At 53.1% G+C, this 17,711-nt stretch overlaps 2 protein-coding genes across 5 annotated transcripts; one reads left to right on the forward strand and one right to left on the reverse strand.

Moving 5' to 3' along the window:
- Positions 1–990: 990 nt before the first annotated feature.
- Positions 991–3,125, reverse strand: VKORC1 (vitamin K epoxide reductase complex subunit 1). 2 transcript variants are annotated; one of them, XM_028110048.2, is made up of 3 exons: positions 2,816–3,061; positions 1,938–2,047; positions 991–1,449 (listed from the first exon to the last, which is right to left on the reverse strand). In XM_028110048.2, the coding sequence occupies exons 1-3, from the start codon at positions 2,986–2,988 to the stop codon at positions 1,241–1,243; spliced, it is 492 nt and encodes a 163-aa protein (XP_027965849.1). In that variant the 5' UTR covers positions 2,989–3,061; the 3' UTR covers positions 991–1,240. The 2 variants fall into 2 exon arrangements, with proteins under 2 accessions (XP_027965849.1, XP_027965851.1); XM_028110050.2 differs by lacking the exon at positions 1,938–2,047 and having other exon boundaries at positions 1,261–1,449; positions 2,816–3,125.
- Positions 3,126–10,217: 7,092 nt separating this feature from the next.
- BCKDK (branched chain keto acid dehydrogenase kinase) lies at positions 10,218–14,431 on the forward strand. 3 transcript variants are annotated; one of them, XM_028110281.2, is made up of 13 exons: positions 10,219–10,312; positions 10,657–10,734; positions 10,897–11,276; positions 11,375–11,443; positions 11,535–11,645; positions 11,964–12,011; positions 12,092–12,211; positions 12,294–12,392; positions 12,589–12,662; positions 12,959–13,087; positions 13,178–13,267; positions 13,724–13,882; positions 13,975–14,431. In XM_028110281.2, exons 3-13 carry the CDS (start codon positions 11,082–11,084, stop codon positions 14,117–14,119), a joined length of 1,239 nt encoding a protein of 412 aa, XP_027966082.1. In that variant the 5' UTR covers positions 10,219–10,312; positions 10,657–10,734; positions 10,897–11,081; the 3' UTR covers positions 14,120–14,431. The 3 variants fall into 3 exon arrangements, with proteins under 3 accessions (XP_027966081.1, XP_027966082.1, XP_027966083.1); XM_028110282.2 differs by having other exon boundaries at positions 10,222–10,312; positions 10,690–10,734; XM_028110280.2 differs by lacking the exon at positions 10,657–10,734 and having other exon boundaries at positions 10,218–10,312.
- Positions 14,432–17,711: the final 3,280 nt, after the last annotated feature.

A 17,711-nucleotide genomic window follows, 5' to 3' on the forward strand; every position in this document is an offset into this window, starting at 1 on the left:
CTCCCAGGTCTCACTTTATTTCAGCTTTCCCACCTCTCTCCCAGGCCCACGTGCAGGTGGGTCACACATACCTTCTCCCACCTTGCTTCAGAGGCCGCGTGTGCAGGGCTGGGGACTGAAGACCAGGGCTCTCTACCGGCAGCATGACTGACAAATCTCAGCACCTCTCTGCTGCCTTCCCAGGGCCCAGGGTTACAGCAGCGCCCACCTTTCTGGCAGGTGGTGGAAGACTCAGTTGGGAGGGAAGAACACTCAGGGCGCACCCTTTTTCTCTTCCCCACTTCTAACTCAGGCCGGCCCAAACTGCTCAGGAACCCTGACCGCAACACAGAGACACGAGCCAGATGGCCCTGATGGATCCGAATCCCGAGGGCTCCTTAACCCCCTCCCTGGCACCAGCTGTGTGATCTTAGGTAAATTACTCACCCTCTCTGTACCGCAGTTTCCTCATCAAGATAGGGATAAGAGCATCTACCTCATACAACTGGATATGTAAGGGCTACATGAGTTAACATACGTCATGTTCTTCAGCAGTGCTTGGCATGTGGGTAAGGTGCTTAATAATATATCAGGAAAAATAAAACAAATACTCAAAACGTGTCCCTGGTCCCCCAGGGTTGCCAAGGCTGGCTTGGGGTGGTGGATAAGGCAGCTGGAGGGGTTAAGGTTAGACCATAGGAAGAACTTCCCGGCTAGCATGCACAGAACTAGAAGGGTAGTTTGCCCTTGCAAGTGTGTGCTTGGCCCTCCCAGAAGAGAAAGCCTGGCTCTCGTTGGGCAGCAAGGACGAGCTGCCAGCCTGTTTTTTTGTGGGTGGGGCTGATGGCGCCCCAAGTCTTACTCCACACCCCGGAGAAGGGACTAACCACCCTTTCCAGGCGGGCCCTCCACTCTCCCTCGGACTCACACCCTTCCAAGTCCAGAGGAGGCAAGACTGGGGGAGGCCCAACACTAGGGTCCCTCGCAGACAGATGGCTCAGACTTAGCCAGTTTATTTAAGAAATTTTATTGCTCAGAACCTTCCCTCCTTGGGCAATGGCAGGAGCTTCGGAAACCAGCCCTTGGGGACAGAGCCAGAGGCACTAGTGTGGAGGAAAGAGTGGCACATTTGGTCCATTGTCCTATGTGGGAGTGTGGTGGGGTCGGGTTGCAGACTCTTCTAAGGACCCGGACATGGCCCCCTTGGGCAAGGCTCACATGCCAAAGCAGGGCATGAGGTCAGCCTGGCTTGGGTGAGGGCTCAGTGCCCCTTGACCTTGCCCTGCGGTTCCTGGACCTTCCGGAAGCTGAGCACCACCAGGCCCACATTGATGGCATAGGTGGTGATGCAAACGATGCAGAAATCATAGAGTACGAAGAATAGGATCCAGGCCAGGTAGACAGAACCGACAAGAGACACCAGGGAACTCAGCACCAGCAGGAGAGATGCCCAGCGGGCCCGGAGGCAACCTGCAAGGCAGACAAGGCTCAGGCATGGGCTTCAGGGACTGGCCATCTCTGGAACACTGCCTTGACTTTATGGTACCACCCAGATCTTGGGGGCTGCTGGGGAAGAGGCTCTGATGGGCCCCTCACCAGGCCTTGGTTCTCCTATCTGTTCAATGATCCTTGGAACCCAAATAGTGAATTTTCCTGCTGAGCTCTGCATGTGATGAAAGAGAAGCAGTCCTTGGAGTCCCGTCAGAGAGTAACTTTTGAGATTTTTCCACAAAAGTGGAGTGAGTCCTAGGAAGTCTTTAAGGGCCCTTCTGGCTCTGACAGTACCGAAACCAAGGGAAAGACTCGTTAGTTCCCGCCCCCAGGAGGCTCAGTGATGAGCCGCTGGCTATCGGCCAGCTGGGTCGCCAAGACTGCAGGGGACCGGACTGGGCTGGCCCGGGGGGAGGTGGCCTGTCAGGAAGAGGTGGGGCCTGCAGGGAAGGGGCGGGGCCACTCACCCAACAACAGCTGTAAAGTGTAGAAGATGCAACCGAATATGCTATTGGATTGATTGAGGATGCTGTCCTGGCCGAGCACGTGTTCCACCAGTCCGAAGCCCCGGCCCCACCTGGTGGAGGGCAAGACCCAGGTTAGGAGTGGCAACGCAGGGCCTTGGCCCTGTCCTGGTGGGGTGATTTCCAAAAAGCCACCTAGGCTGGCCTTCCCCTTCCCTCCCCACGCCCTCCTGAGTCCAAGGGTCAGTGAGCTCCTGGCTGGCCTCCCTTTGGCCGCGACAGGATTCCATGTCACTGTCCCTGTCCTCCCCTATCCCCAGGCCAGGCCGGGCCTGGCCATGGCTCCACCATATGCCCCTCTTTTCATCTTAGACCTTCAGTAATTCTTAAGATGGCAAAGTAGGTAGAACGGTTGACCTTGCTTTACAGGGAATCAGGTGCAGACTCTCTCTGCCCTGGACCCCTAAATCTCCAGCTCCCTGGCCGCCCACTCCTCTCCTCTGTATTCGGTCAACCCCAGGCCCTCAAGCATAGACCTGGACACCTTATCCCCAGTCGCGGCCATCCTCAAGACCTCAAAACCATCACCAGTCCCTATACGCTATCCCATTCCCCCTTCGACCCCGGTTACCGTTATTCCTTGGCGTCAGGATCTCCGTGCTACTCCCCAGAATAACCACAGCGCCCAGCACTACCTGCACCACCGCGCCCCCGCCCCAGGCCCCACACTCCTATCTCGGACACACACCGTCTCCACCCAGGCAACGCCCCCTCGAGCAGCCCCGCCGCCGTGCGGCCGATCCCCAGCTCCAGAATCATCTGGCAACCTGGCCGCCAAGACGAGCAGCCCAGCCTCTCGAGCCTGCCACTCCCGCGCGCACCTGGAGGAGAAAACGCGCGAGCAGCTGATGGCGGTACCCACGTCGCAGAGCGCGCGGTAATCCCGGTCCCGGGCGCGCGCCGCCTTCACGTGCAGCGCGTAGAGAGACAGCACTAAACCCGCAAGGCACAGTGCGAGCCGCACCCATCCGGGGTTCCCCCAGGTAGCGCCCATGTCGTCTGGTCCCGCCCGAGGCACCCGCCGCAGGGAACCAGCCACGGAGCAGGGGCAGGGCAGGATGTGGCCACGCCTTCTCCCGCCCCTCTGGCCGGGCGATTGGCCTTCCGGGTCTCGCACTCCCTCATCCAATTGGTTGTTCCTACGACTTTGACAGGCGTTCTGTGGCAAGGTAGGAAAACAGAGAGGAACGCCGGGATTGGAAAACCAGATCAGGGACGGGTAATTACAGAGCACAGGGCCTGCCAGACATAATGGGAGTTGTAGTCGGAGCGGCCGCAATGCCTCGAGGGAAATGGAGTCCCCGAGGTTTTAAAAATTATATTAATGTAGCTAACAGCATAGCGTTTACGCTATGCCGAGCTCTGTTCTAAACTTTGGAACATCCAGGGACTAGGGACAGGCGGACCAGGGAATCCAGCGAATACTGCCATCCGATCAAGAACCAGCATTTTCACTGAAATTATTACTTCAGATACTCTTAGGCCTCTAATCTCCAGTCGTCCTATCTTGCTCAGCTGTTCTCTCCTGCCTCATCAGCGCCGCCTGCAGGCCAGTCTCTCTCCCTCTCTTCCTCTCGCTGTTAAATTCCCCGCTCTATTAGCACCTCCACACCCTTGACATTATCCTAACCTATGTTCTGTCGTGGCTCTAACCTGGCAAAACCTGAGTCTGGATCAACCCAACGGTCCCTCTTTTCCAAGCCTTCGGTGGGCTAGCTGCGCGCTTTCCCTCGCAGACATCCCATCTATTGATGACCCATCTCTCCTACACCTCTCCTTCCTTCTCATCTGCGTTGAAACTTGCTTGCTTCTCTTTCCCCATTTTAGAAACAGTAACAAATCTCCCTTCGCAATCAAGGTTTTGGGAAGATTTTTACACTTCCAGTCTGTACTTCCTCACTTCTTCCTTGCTGCCCAGCACACCATAAACTAGCTCCTCCCCCAGAGGGAGGAGCTGACGACTAACGACTGACGTCACCTCGATGCTAAATCCACTGGGTATGTATATGTGTGTGTATATGTATATGATCTCTACACCCAATGTGGGGCTCAAACTCACGACCCTGAGATGAAGAGTCACATGCTCCTCCTACTGACCCAGCTAGGTACGCCTCCAATGGATTTTTTTTTTCCTACATAAAGATTATATTTTTAAACTTTTTGCAGCAAAAGGAAATTGTAGTATTTGTACAGTATCCAAGTGAATAAAGAGCGTGCCTAAGGCTATCTCTGATCTGGTTCTTTCAGGGCCCCTCCCTGGAGTTCTGCTCGATTGGTGTGGGTTGGGGCGGGTTACCTTTCTTGGAAAGGGAGGTGTGGCTGCTCTGGCATCTGGCCCTACCAATGGATATTTTTGAGTTCTTACCATGCTTGACCTCTCAACGGTATTAGTCACTATTGCACACTCCTGCCCAGGAACTCTCTTTCTCTAGATTCTGTGATACTTCACTTTCCTACTGGCTCCTCTCTCTCTGGCTGCTCCTTCTCAGACCCACTCTTTTCTTTTTTAAGATTTTATTTATTTATTCGACAGAGAGAGAGAGGGCGGGAGAGGGAGAAGCAGGCTTCCCCCCAAGCAGGGAGCCCGATGCAGGGCTCGATCCCAGGACCCTGGGATCATGACCTGAGCCAAAGGCAGACGCTTAACAACTGAGCCACCCAGGTGCCCCTCAGACCCACTCTTCTTCCAAGGCAGCATGATCAGCAGAATAATGGTTCCCAAAGATGCCCAATGTTCTAATCCCAGTGACTCGTGGATATGTTAGGTTTCATGGCAAACAGGAATTAAGATTGCAGATGGAATTAAGGTTACTAATCTGCTGGCTTTAAAACAGATTATCCTGTGCAACCAATATAATCACCTAAAAGTGAAAAAGGGCAGGGGAAAAATAAGAAAGGGCAGCAGAAGAAGGGAGTCAGAGGGAGGTGTGACTGCGGAAGGAAGACGCAGAGAGGATGCAGTGTTGCTGGCTTTGAAGATGGAGGAAGGAGGTCATGAACTAAGGAACGTTGGGTGGCCTCTAGAAGAAAGAAAAGGCAAGGAAATGGATTCTGCCCAAAAGTGTCTGGAAAGGAACTGTTGATTTTAGCCTGGTAAGACCCTTGTCAGACTTCTGAACTGCAGAACGACAAGAGAATAAATTTGTGTGGTTTTAAGCCACTAAATCTGTGGTGATTTGTTAGAGCAGCCCTAGGCCTGTGTCTCTTCTCCCTTATCCTATGGGGTCACATCAGCCCTAGTCAGTGCTGGAAGAGACTACAGAGTGGTGCGAATACCAGAAGGTGGGAATCATTGAGGACATACTGCTGTTCAACAAATCATCACAAAAAAAGAATGGCTTGAAACAAAAGCGGTCATTTAATTTTCTCTTAACAGATTTTATAGGTTGAGAATTTGGGAAGCGAGTTTTGGCTGAGAATTCTGGTTCCCATAGTTGCAGTCAGATGATGGCTAATACTGGAACAATGGGAGATTGAAGTAGCTGAGGGCTAACCTAGGAATTCTTTCTCTTTCTCTTGTAGTCTCAGGATCCATAGAGTCTCTCTGTAGGGGCTAGTTTGGGTTTCCTCGCAGCATGGCAGTCTCCACGCTACAATAGCCAGCTTTTGAAATTGTCCTGAATGATTTCCATTTTCTAGCATCCATATCATTCATTGTGTGGTCTCTTTCCACACTAGACAGGGCTGACCTGGGCCCATAGAATAATCCAGAAAATATGGTGTGTCACTTTCATGGCTAAGTCATAAGGAGATTGTGGCTTCCATCTTGCTCCCTCTTAGATTGCTGGCTCTGTGTGAAGCCAGTTGCCATGTTAGGAGGACACTCAGGCAGCCCTAGGGAATGGACCACTTAGTAAGGAACTGAGGCCTTTTGCCAACAACCAGCATGACCTTGCCAGGCATGTGAGAGAGCCACCCTGGAATTGGATTCTCCAGAATCAGTCAAGCCTTTAGGTGGCTCTAGTTTTAACCAACATCTTGACTGGAACTTCATGAGAGGTCCTGAGCCAGAACCACCTAGCTTAGCTGCTTCCGGATCCCTGACCCAAAGAAACCGTGTAAGATTCTAAATGTTTATTGTTTTGAGCTGTGATGCTGTGGGGGTAATTTGTTACACAGCCATAGATGATTAATACAGGGCAGTCAGACTGCTTGCATGGCAGCTCAGGATTCTAGTACAAGGGCTCCAGGGAGCGAGGGGGAAGCCGTATCATCTTTTATGATTTAGCTTAAAAGTCACACAGTAGGGTGCCTGGCTCAGTTGGTGGAGCATGTGACTCTTGATCTTGGGGTTGTACGTTTGAGCCCCACATTGGGCATAGAGATTACTTACAAATAAAGTTTTTTTTTTTTTTTAAAGTCACATAGTATCCCTTCCACTGTAACACAAACGTCCTCAGTTCCAGGGGGAGGAACATAGAACTCCATCTCTTGATTTGAGAAGTGTCAAAGTCGTATTCTAAGAAGTTCATGTGGCGTGGGCCATTTTTGGAAATACAAACTGCCACATGGGACAGCATTATTTTCTCCCCTGTCTTCTCTTACTCCCTACAGGTCATGGCTTCCAACCTCTTTGCCCTGAGCCTACATCTCTCTCCTGGGCTACAAACCCCACAGTGGGATCCCCTCTTGGCTGTCACCACCTGGATGCCTCACAGGCCATTCAGATGCAATGCAATGCACCCCAGAGTGAACCCCTTAAACTTCCCCAAACCTGTTCCTTGTCTGGGGTTTCCCATTTTAAACACGGCCCCTTCATCCACCCAAGCCACCCCTCCTGGATTACTCTCTCACTCCCTTTAATCTATGCAGACCACTACCTGGTCCAAGCTACCTTCACCTCCTGCCTGAATAAATGCAGTAGTCTCCTCACTGGCCTCCCAGGTATCCTTGTCCCTCATCCACAGATTGATTCTCTACACCACAATCAAAGTGATCCTTTCAAAAAAAAAAAAAAAAGAATGATTGTAGGGGTGTCCGGCTGGCTCAGTTGGTAGAGCATGCGACTCTTGAACTTGGGTCATGAGTTCAAGCCTCACTTTTGGCCTAGAGCTTATTTTAAAAAAAAAAATGATGATGTAGTTCTGTCACTTTCTGCCTTTCAATAGCATCCCATTTCAATAGCTCAGAAAATAAAGCCCCAAATTTCCTTCATTTTTTCTTTTTTTTAAAGAATTTATTTACTTATTGAGAGAGAGAGAGAGAGAGCACAAAAGGGGGGAGGGTCATACAGAGAAGCAGACTCCCTGCTGAGCAGGGAGCCCGATGTGGGACTCGATCCCGGGACTCCAGGATCATGACCTGAGCGGAAGGCAGACGCTTAACCAACTGAGCCACCCAGGCGCCCCTGGTCTTACATTTTAGAAGAGAAGAGAAAAGGGGCGCCTGCGTGGCTCGGTCAGTTGAGCATCCAACTTTTGATTTTGGCTCAGGTCATGGTCTCAGGGTTCGTGGGATGGAGCCCCACAGTGGGGCTCAGGGCTCCATGCTCAGCAGGGAGTCTGCTTGAGATTCTCTCTCTCCTTCTCCTTCTGCCCCTCCCCCCGCTCTCTTTCTGTAAAATAAATAAATCCTTTTAAAAAAAGAAATGAAAAAGTGCGCAATTGGGGCGCCTGGGTGGCTCAGTCGGTTAAGCCACTGCCTTCGCCTCAGGTCATGGTCCCGGGGTCCTGGGATCGAGCCCCGCATCGGGCTCCCTGCTCGGCGGGAGGCCTGCTTCCCCCTCTCCCGCTCCCCCTGCTTGTGTTCCTGCTCTCGCGGTGTGTGTGTCTCTCGCTCTGTTAAATAAATAGAATCTTAAAAAAAAAAAAAAAGAAAAAGTGCGCGATTAATACAATCAATACATAAAGTATATAATATGTTGTTGGTGACAAATGCTACAAATAAAATAAAAAGTAGAGCAGAGTGGGGAGAATGGAGGTGACTGCAAGTTTAAATAGGATGGTCAGGGTGGTCTTCATTCAGTTGACATTTGCGCAAAGGCTTGAAGGAGGTGAGGGGTAAGCTATGTGGATATCTACGGGAAGGGTGTTCCAGGCAGAGAGAACAGCCAGTGAGAGGCTCTGAGGTGGGCTGTACCTGGTTTGTTTAGGGAGCAACAGGGAGGGCCAGTTTGGCTGGAGCCGTTGTGTGTGTGTGTGGTGGGGGGGTAAGGACGGAGAGAAAAGAGGGGGGCAAGTCTTTTAATCTTTCTGTAAAGGGAGAACAATAACAGTACCTGCCTCAGAGAGTTGCTATGGAGAGAAAATTAATACAACCCAGGGCTCTTGGAAGAGTGCCTGACCAGCGGTGAGCTCTGCAGGAGTGTCAGGAAAGCCCTGGGTGCATGTCCACCCTCGGCCGCTAGGTGACAGCGACGGGTTCAGGCGGCGCGCCGCTCGAGCGAGCCGGGTTAAACGGGGTGAAGTCCTGCCCGACGTCTTCCGCCTCTGTGCCACCGTGACAGCTCCCCTCTCCCGGACGCGCCGCGGCCACGTGAGCACGGAGCTCTGGCACACTGCAAGCACTCCCAGTCCTCTGCTTCTCGGCGCGTGCTGTCCTCGCCCCCGGAACCACCCTTCCCTCTCCCTTCTTCCCACCGGCTCAAGCCGAGCCCGCCTCCGGAGCTGAGTCGCCGCCCGGCCTCACTCCAGGATATTGCCAGGATGCTGGAAAAGAAAGGGTGGGAATGGTGTGGGGATGAGGGGGCACAGAGAAAATCCAGAGACTCAGGGAGCCCTATCCTCATGGTCTACGGAGACCTTCCCCCAATTCCTCAGGCAGGCCAGCCATGGTAAAGGGTCCCACCTCTGCTGAAGTTTAAAGACAGCCTTTGGGCTCCAAAGATGTTGCCTGCTTCATTTAATCTTTTTTTAATTTAAAAATTAAAAAAAATAGGGGGCACCTGGGTGGCTCAGTCGGTTAAGTGTCTGCCTTTGGCTCAGGTCATAATCTCCGGGTCCTGGGATCCAGTCCCATATCTGGCTCCCTGCTCAGCGGGGAGTCTGCTTCTCCCTCTGCCTTCCACTCCTCCTGCTTATGCTCTCTCTCTCTCTGACAAATGAATAAATAAATAAAATCTTAAACAAAACATATTAAAAAATAATAAAACTAAAATTAAAAAATTTAGAAAATATATAACCATGGTAAAGAAAAATCCAGTACAAATACAAGTACACACACACACACACACACACACACACACACAGTAAGGTCTCTCCTCCATCATCTCCTGCCTGGAAAAAGTAAATTGTTTTTTCACTGGTCTCTCTGCATTTGGTCTCACCAACACCCAATCTCCCAAACACTACAGCCACAGGGTTGTGTCTAAAGAGCAGATCAAATTAAAACCCTTCAGTGACTTCTTACTATCTCAGGACAAACGCAGACTTCTTGCCCTTTATGATCTGGTTCTGGTCACCCCATTCGGCCCCTCTTCTTCCTAGACTCCATATGGCTGCAGGTATATCCTCAGATTATCCAGGCTGTTCTCTGTCTTGTCATGCCCTTCCCACTACGGTTTGGGCACCTGGCCACGACCTACTCAAGCTGCACCTGTACCAATGTCCCAGACCCTATTTGATGCTTCCATCCCGTGCAGCCCTCATCAGGATTTATGACACTGAAACTGTCTTCCTCTGTGGGTCAGGGAAGAGTCTACTTAGTTGATTCAATGCCCAAGCTCCTCTTCTGGCACTGAAAAGTCACCCAATCAGAGTGACAGGCACGAATGAGTAATAATAACACACTCACATAGTGCTAATTCCATGCCTGGCACTGTTCTAGGTACTTTACATATATAAATTCATATACGCACACAACCCCAAAGTTGATAGATCCTAATTATACCAACACAGAAATTAAAGCATTGAGCAGTTTAAGTAAGTTGCCCCAGACAGTAAAAGTGGCTGAACTAGGGTTTGAACCAGCAGTCTGGTTTTTCCACAAATGAGTCAAGAAATGGAAGGAGAAGGATGGGACCGCAGGGAAGGGAACCAGGTAGGGTTTGGTCTGTGTGCTTCACATCTAAGGGTCTTCCCGCCCTCTCCCATTTCGCTCCCAGGAAGCCCATTTTATAAGGCAGGAGACAGAGACCCAGGGAGACCACAGATAACTCCGAGAGACCTGTAGAAGGAGCCGTGGAATTTATTTGGGGGTCCAGCAGCAGGGGCATAGCTGGGATGGTCTCGCTCCAAACTACAGCTCCCAGGAGGCACCGGGCCCCCAAGGCCACATGACGTCACGGCGGCAGAGGGCGCAGGCGGCTCGGCTATCCCGGCCGGTCGACTGTTGGGCCGTTCCGCTCGGCCCTCGGCCCTGGCCCTGGCCCTGGCCCCGCGGTAAGTGGAGCAACCGGCGCGGACCCTGCCTGCGGAGGCTTGGCGGCGCGGGCTCGTAGCCTCCGCCATCGAGCTGGACCGCGGAGTGCGCGTGGACGGGGATGGCATCTACCATATAGGGGGGATGCGGGCCGAACCAAGTGACCCTGCGGAGGGGGAACCCAGACGGCGACTCCAGGGCCGCTACTTCGATGCAGCCCGCCCCCGGGGGCACAAAGCTGTGTGTGCCACACACGGGCAGGCCACGCTCCTGGGGGGCCCGGGTCTGAGGGTGTTGGGTAAGGGGTCAGCCCCGCCCCCTGAACGAGGGTGCCCAGAACCACCGGGAGGGGTGTTGTTTTCAGGCTGGACGGGTCTGAGGATCCCCTCCCTTCCAGGCACCAGATAGAGCGTCAAGTTGAAGAATAGCCCGGGAAAACAAGGTTGTACAGGCTTGGCCTGTATGTGTTTGGGGAGGTGGTTGAATGGGTGGGTCGAGATTGCCCAGGTCTGATGATACCAGTGCCACGTGGAGAGATGGTGCGAATTGTTTGGATTCGGATCCTTACAACTCCCCTCTTCCCTCCCCCCCCCTCCCCCGGCAGATGGGAGCTGCTCCCTGGGGGCTGAGCTTGTCAGCATCCTTGACCTGCAGTCGCTCCTGAAGTCAGAAAAGAGCCCCTGCCCACCCAACACCCCCCTTGCCCCGCTTTGGGGTCGCCTCGGTGTATCTGGTCCTCTGCGCTAGCGGCCACCTAGTCCAAAAAGAAACAAAGGAGCAGAGAGGACGATGATACTGGCGTCCGTGCTGGGGAGTGGTCCCCGGAGCGGACCTCCACTCCGGCCCTTACTGGGGCCTGCACTCTCGCTCCGGGCCCGCTCCACATCAGCCACCGATACGCACCACGTGGAGATGGCGCGGGAGCGCTCCAAGACTGTCACCTCCTTTTACAACCAGTCGGCCATCGATGTGGCAGCGGAGAAGGTCCGGAGCTGGAGTGGGTGTCCGGGGAAGGGGTGGGGCTGATGTGGTGGGGGCGGGGCGTTGCAGATCCAATGCTCAAAGCCCATCTGCCCCTCCAGCCCTCAGTCCGCCTCACTCCGACCATGATGCTGTATTCAGGCCGCTCTCAGGATGGCAGCCACCTTCTGGTAAGATTCCAGCCCCCTATTTCTGTGTTGGTTCCTGGAGCCCTGGCACAGCCACTCAGGCCCTGGCCCTGACTTCCCTCTTTTTTCCTAGAAAAGTGCCCGGTACTTGCAGCAAGAGTTGCCAGTGAGGATCGCTCACCGCATCAAGGGCTTCCGTAGCCTTCCTTTTATCATTGGCTGCAACCCTACCATACTGCACGTGGTAAGGTGGCCTCTGGGGGGCGTGGGTTTCTCTCGAGGGGACTGTAGATCAGTGTGCCCCCAACTGCCCAAGGGACATATTGGGAGACAGGACCAGAGTGGCAGAAACTTGTCTGCCAAAAGGTTTCAGGGCCAGAGGGCTCAGACCCAGGCCTTAAGAGGCCAAAGTTCCATATTCATTGAGGCTTAAAAGGCCATGATAGGGGTTTAAACCAAGTGAGTTGGGATGGATGGCAATCCCCATGGGTAAGCATGGGTGGCTGTTCTCTACCCAGGGGCCAACGGCATCCCTGTGAATTCCTACACCTCTTCCTTGCAGCACGAGCTGTACATCCGTGCCTTCCAGAAGCTGACAGACTTCCCTCCGGTGAGGGCTGGGCCAGGGCAGGGTGAGGGGCTGAGAGGTCAGGGCTGAAACATCCAAGCTCATGACTCTGTGGCCTATAGATCAAGGACCAGGCGGACGAGGCCCAGTACTGCCAGCTGGTGCGACAGCTGCTGGACGACCACAAGGATGTGGTGACCCTCTTAGCTGAGGGCCTGCGCGAGAGCCGGAAGCACATAGAGGTCAGGGGAGGCACAGTGGGCACCCGGGCCTATCGGGGGGCCTGGGAAAGGCACGGGGTTTCTGAGGCCCCACTCTTCACAGGATGAGAAGCTTGTCCGCTACTTCTTGGACAAGACACTGACTTCGAGGCTTGGGATCCGCATGTTGGCCACACATCATCTGGCGCTGCATGAGGACAAGGTGGGGTGCTGGGATCTGAGAGACCTAGCAGGTGGGGCAGAGGGGACTGAGCCAGGGTCTCCCTTGGGCTGGGGACTGGACCAATGGCCTGGGAGAGGCTTGGGGCTGCTTCAGCGGTCCAGAGAGATTGCAAGCATTTGGTGGCCAAGGTGTGGGTCAAGGTACTGCTTAGTCCTGACTTTCTTTCTCCTGCCAGCCCGACTTTGTTGGCATCATCTGCACTCGCTTATCGCCAAAGAAGATTATTGAAAAGTGGGTGGACTTTGCCAGGTGAGGCTAGAACAGCTAAGGGGGTGGATGTCTTCTGGGTGGGAAGGCTTGGGTCTGAGCCCTTGCCTACGGCAGGGTTTCTCAAATGTGGCATTTTGGGTCAGATAATTCTTAGGGGCTGTCCTGTGCCTGTTAGGATCTTTAGAAGGATCCCTGGCTTCTATTCAATGCAACTCCCGGTTGTGGCAAGGAAAAATATCTCTAGAAATTGCAAAATTCCTCTGGGGGTGGTGGGGGCAGAATCACCGCCATCTGAGAATCACTGGTCTAGGTTTGAACTTTGCTCCTATCCACAGACGCCTATGTGAGCACAAGTATGGCAATGCCCCCCGCGTCCGCATCAACGGACATGTGGCCGCCCGTTTCCCCTTCATCCCTATGCCGCTGGACTACATCCTGCCTGAGCTCCTCAAGAATGCCATGAGGTGGGCTGGCTGGATATGTTGGAAGGGGGCAGACAGGAACTGGGATGAGGCTGGGGTACCACCACCTACTGGTCTTTCCTCCCCGCATAGAGCCACGATGGAGAGTCACCTAGACACTCCTTACAATGTCCCAGATGTGGTCATCACCATCGCCAACAATGATATCGATCTCGTCATCAGGTTTGCCCTGAGTGGGAGTTAGGCTAGGATACGTGGGGGTTCCAGGCACTGTTTCTTCCTTGCTGCATGACCTTGAGCCAGGACCTGCTCCACTGGTCAGACAAGATACTCTCTGGTTCTGAGAATGCCATGAGCTGGGTATGAATGGATCTGGGGCCGGCTGCAGGTGCCAGGGCCCTATCCTTGTCAGCAACTGAGGGGCCTGGAGTGGGGAGTTAGGATGTTGGGTTGACAGTTAAGTGTAAAATCCCGTGAGAAGGTACAGCAGCCAGTGGCCCAGGCAGAAGTGAGGATGGAAGGATGTTGCTTATAAAAAACAAGGCCCCAGGGTCTAGGTGGATCACATTCCATCTTTGGGTGGAAGGGGCAGGAAGGCAGACTTAGCACTGTTTGTTTGGGAGGTAGTGAGGCCCCCACCAAAGCTGAGCCCAGCCCATGTTATCACCATCTTGCCAGGATTTCAGACCGGGGCGGGGGAATCGCTCACAAAGATCTGGATCGGGTTATGGACTACCACTTCACTACAGCTGAAGCCAGCACCCAGGACCCCCGGATCAGCCCCCTTTTTGGCCACCTGGACATGCACAGTGGCGGCCAGTCCGGGCCCATGCATGGGTGAGGCCCCGCCTGGCTAGGAGGGAGGGATGGGGGGGCCCCAGGAGACTCAAGCCTCTGAAGCCTCTGTCCTATGCCCCTGCCCATCCCAGCTTTGGCTTCGGGCTACCCACCTCACGGGCCTACGCGGAGTACCTCGGTGGTTCCCTTCGGCTGCAGTCCCTGCAGGGCATTGGCACAGATGTCTACTTGAGGCTCCGGCACATCGACGGTCGAGAGGAAAGCTTCCGCATCTGACCCCATATCCCTTGGCCTACTTGCCTGCCTAGCCTGGGCCCTCCACCCTGCCAGGACCTTCTGGGTGAGGCAGGGTGCCACCCTGCTCCACATGCTGCTGCATCTTGGGTCTTAGGGCCCCAAACAGATGGAATTACATGGAGCCCGGTGCCACCCCTCCTCTACAGAGGCCCACTGCTTCCCTGCCTCCAGGCCTTGGAGGAGAGGAAGTGGGGACCCTTGAGACCTCCAACACCAGCTCCGTTATTCTCGTTTCTGGGGAACCCCTACCTTGACCTGCTGTTTGTTATTAAAGTTCACATTTTGAATGCCCTCTTGGGCCCCGTGTGTGGGGAGGGCAGGTGGGCTTTTGTTTCCACCCTGTTCTGGTTCCCTGGGCCCTTGGGTTTAAGTAGCTCGTGTCCCAGTCTCGAACTGTCCAGACAGCCTGTCAGGCCAGGTATAGAATTGCCCCCAAATCTCTTTTCATTTAGCAAATGCTAAATTTCATGTAACAGATGTTTCTGGGTCCCAGGCGATATCAAAGGCCCAAGTTGGCCCAGCTTCAGGCCTCAGTTCTGACACTTCCCTTATTGAGTCACAGGTTCTGGAGGTGAAGGTTACCAGACTGGGCAACCTCCTGAGCCACCTGATTCCTGAGCCTGAGTGAGGTTAAAAATACTGCCTGCCAGTTGTGCCTGCTTCTGCCAAGAAAAAGGAACACACAAGATTATATCCCGGCATGCCCCAGGGGACAGTGGGGCCCTGGTAGGGGGGGCAAAAGAAAAGGGCTCCAGACAGCAGGTGGCGACCCAAGGGAGGGGGAAGAAAGGCCTGAAAGCCTGCTTGGTGGGACTGGTGATGGAAGTGGGGGGTTGAGGGGAGACAGGAATTGTATCTGGATGTCAAATGTGACTTACCAGGCTGAAAATCCTGCTGGCTCTGGCACGGGGGTGTTGAGGCTGGAATCTGGCCAGGAAGCATGGGCTTTCTCCTGTAGGCAGCAGGAATCCATGGACAGATCTTCAGCTAGAGAGGGATGTTTCCAGTTGGATTTCCCAGGAGAAGACGCTGAAAGGAGGGTTTGTGTCCATGTGATTTGTTGAGAAAGTGCTCCAGTTAGGGAGTAGGGGAAGCAGGAAAGGGAAGGGCAGGAGGCCAGACAAGGATGTCATCTCAGGCAAAAGTTCAGAGCCAGCTACTAAGTTCTGCCTTAGAGGTGGAGGCAGAAGAGCTAAGTTCCATAGTCATTGATGAACTCTGCTTGACAATCATCCGTTGGGAAGTAGGGGTGGGTAGGTACTTAAACTTTCAAGCTGAAAACTTCCCTTTGCAGTTTTGTTTTTTTTTTAAAGGTTTTATTTATTTGAGCGTGCGCAAGAAGGGGGGGGCGCCTGGGTGGCTCAGTCGTTGAGTGTCTGCCTTCGGCTCAGGTCATGGTCCCGGGGTCTTGGGATCGAGCCCTGCATCGGGCTCCCTGCTCGGCGGGAAGCCTGCTTCTCCCTCTCCCACTCCCCCTGCTTGTGTTCCCTCTCTCACTGTGTCTCTCTCTGTCAAATAAATAAAATCTTAAAAAGAGAGAGAGAGAGAGGAGGGCGAGAGGGAAAGGGAGAGAGAGAATCCCAAGCAGAATCTGCACTGAGCCCGGAGTCCAACGCAAGGCTCAATCTCACAACCCTGAGATCATGACCTGAGCCAAAATCGGAGTTGGACACATCACTGAGATCTCGACCTGAGCTGAAAGTGGGAGTCGGATGGACACTTAACCAACTGAGCCACCCAGGTGTGTGCCTGCCCCGTTCGACCCCCCAACCCCCACACCCACCTTTTCAACTTTTTTAAGGCAAAACGGCTCTCTTAGCCCAAGGGATAGTTTGACAAAGAGCCTCTGGCTTTTGAAAGCACATCAAAGGTAATCTGGATCTGAAGAAGCAACAAAAAGAAATTCCAGAGGGTCTGGGTGAAGCATCTACACAGTTCTAGAAGTAACAGATTTGCACATGAGAAGGAGGATTAGAGGGAGAATAGTGAGGAGGTTGGTGTAGTAACCTGGATCAAGGATTTATAAAGCCCAGGCTAATCCTCAACTAGAAAGGACAGCAACCCTGTAACAAGATGTTGGGTGAAGTCAAAAGTGAGGCACCAGAACCCTGGGTGGAGAGAATAACAGTCTTGAAGATGGGGGGTGGTATGGGGAGTGGGAGAAGGCATTGGAATTTTTTTTTTAAGATTTTATTTTATTTGAGAGAATGAGAGAGAGAGAGAGAGCGCGCACATGAGAGGGGGGAGGGTCAGAGGGAGAAGCAGACTCCCCGCTGAGCAGGGAGCCCGATGCGAGACTCGATCCAGGAACTCCAGGATCATGACCTGAGCCGAAGGCAGTCGCCCAACCAACTGAGCCACCCAGGCGCCCCTGAAATTTTTTTTATTTTTATTTTTTTTTTTAAAGATTTTATTTATTTGAGAGAGAGAGAATGAGAGACAGAGAGCACGAGAGGGAAGAGCGTCAGAGGGAGAAGCAGACTCCCTGCTGAGCAGGGAGCCCGATGTGGGACTCGATCCCGGGACTCCAGGATCATGACCTGAGCCGAAGGCAGTCGCTTAACCAACTGAGCCACCCAGGCGCCCGCCCCTGGAATTTTTTTTAAAGATTTTATTTTTTGACACAGAGAGACAGTGAGAGAGGGAACACAAGCATGGGGAGTGGGAGAGGGAGAAGCAGGCTTCCCACCGAGTAGGGAGCCCCATGTACGGCTCCATCCCAGGACCCTGGGATCATGACCTGAGCCAAAGACAGAAGCTTAACAACTGAGCCACCCAGGTACCCCTGGAATTTTTTTCTTTTTTTTAAGATTTATTTTAGAGGGTGAGGCCGGGGAGAGGGAGAGAGAGAAACCGTCTTAGGCAGATTCTGTGCTGAGCATGGAGCCTCACATGGGGCTCGATCTCATGACCCGAGATCATGACCTGAGCCAAAACCAAGAGTCCAACGCTTAACCAACTGCACTACCCAGGCGCCCCAGGGCATTGCAATTTTTTTTTCTTGCCTGACTTATTTCTTTGGATTCTTATGCAGCCAGACACTTGGCATTCACTGCCCACTCTCCCCCCAATTCTTTAATTTCCCCAAAGCCAAGTTACCAGTGCTTCCCATTGCCATCACCTCACCCCCAACGAACTCCACTATTTCTTGATCTGAAACCTGAGCCCCATCCTCAGGCCTTGAACATTCCACCCCGTTAGAATTGCTTTTAATCCCAGTAACCAATTTATAAGTCAAAGAAGATTCAGAGAATGGCCAAAAAGAATGTTTATTGAGCACCTACCGTGTTTGACACTGTGCAACACACTTATATACAGTAAAGAGACAGGTAAATATATGGCTTACCCTTTATATAGCTATATGGATTATACAGTTATATGTAATTTAACCTTTACGGTCGCTCCGAGGATGGACACCCTTGTACAATTTACCCGGAGTAGGGTCAGAACTCTGGATTCCTCATTCACTAAGCCCGAGACGCTCTCCAGTATGTCCCACTGCCTTTGACTAGCTTGACACCCTAAAGGGATGTCTGTTGTAGGGGACCTGGTCCTTTCTTTAGAAAGGTTT

This window comes from Eumetopias jubatus, unplaced genomic scaffold, assembly GCF_037043125.1.
Source record: "Eumetopias jubatus isolate StellerSeaLion01/CBP00866 unplaced genomic scaffold, mEumJub1_p1.0 scaffold_12, whole genome shotgun sequence".
NCBI lineage: Eukaryota > Metazoa > Chordata > Mammalia > Carnivora > Otariidae > Eumetopias > Eumetopias jubatus.

Bases quoted from the DNA above. Each gene is read 5' to 3' on its own strand.
- VKORC1 (XM_028110048.2), bottom strand. From the start codon at position 2,988: ATGGGCGCTACCTGGGGGAACCCCGGATGGGTGCGGCTCGCACTGTGC. The intron at 2,048-2,815 runs GTGCGCGCGGGA...GCCCTCCACCAG, and splicing joins TCGCGCGTTTTCTCCTCCAG to GTGGGGCCGGGGCTTCGGAC. The intron at 1,450-1,937 runs GTGAGTGGCCCC...TCTGCCTTGCAG, and splicing joins CACTTTACAGCTGTTGTTGG to GTTGCCTCCGGGCCCGCTGG.
- BCKDK (XM_028110280.2), top strand. From the start codon at position 11,082: ATGATACTGGCGTCCGTGCTGGGGAGTGGTCCCCGGAGCGGACCTCCA. The intron at 13,088-13,177 runs GTGGGCTGGCTG...CTCCCCGCATAG, and splicing joins CTCCTCAAGAATGCCATGAG to AGCCACGATGGAGAGTCACC. The intron at 13,268-13,723 runs GTTTGCCCTGAG...CCATCTTGCCAG, and splicing joins GATATCGATCTCGTCATCAG to GATTTCAGACCGGGGCGGGG.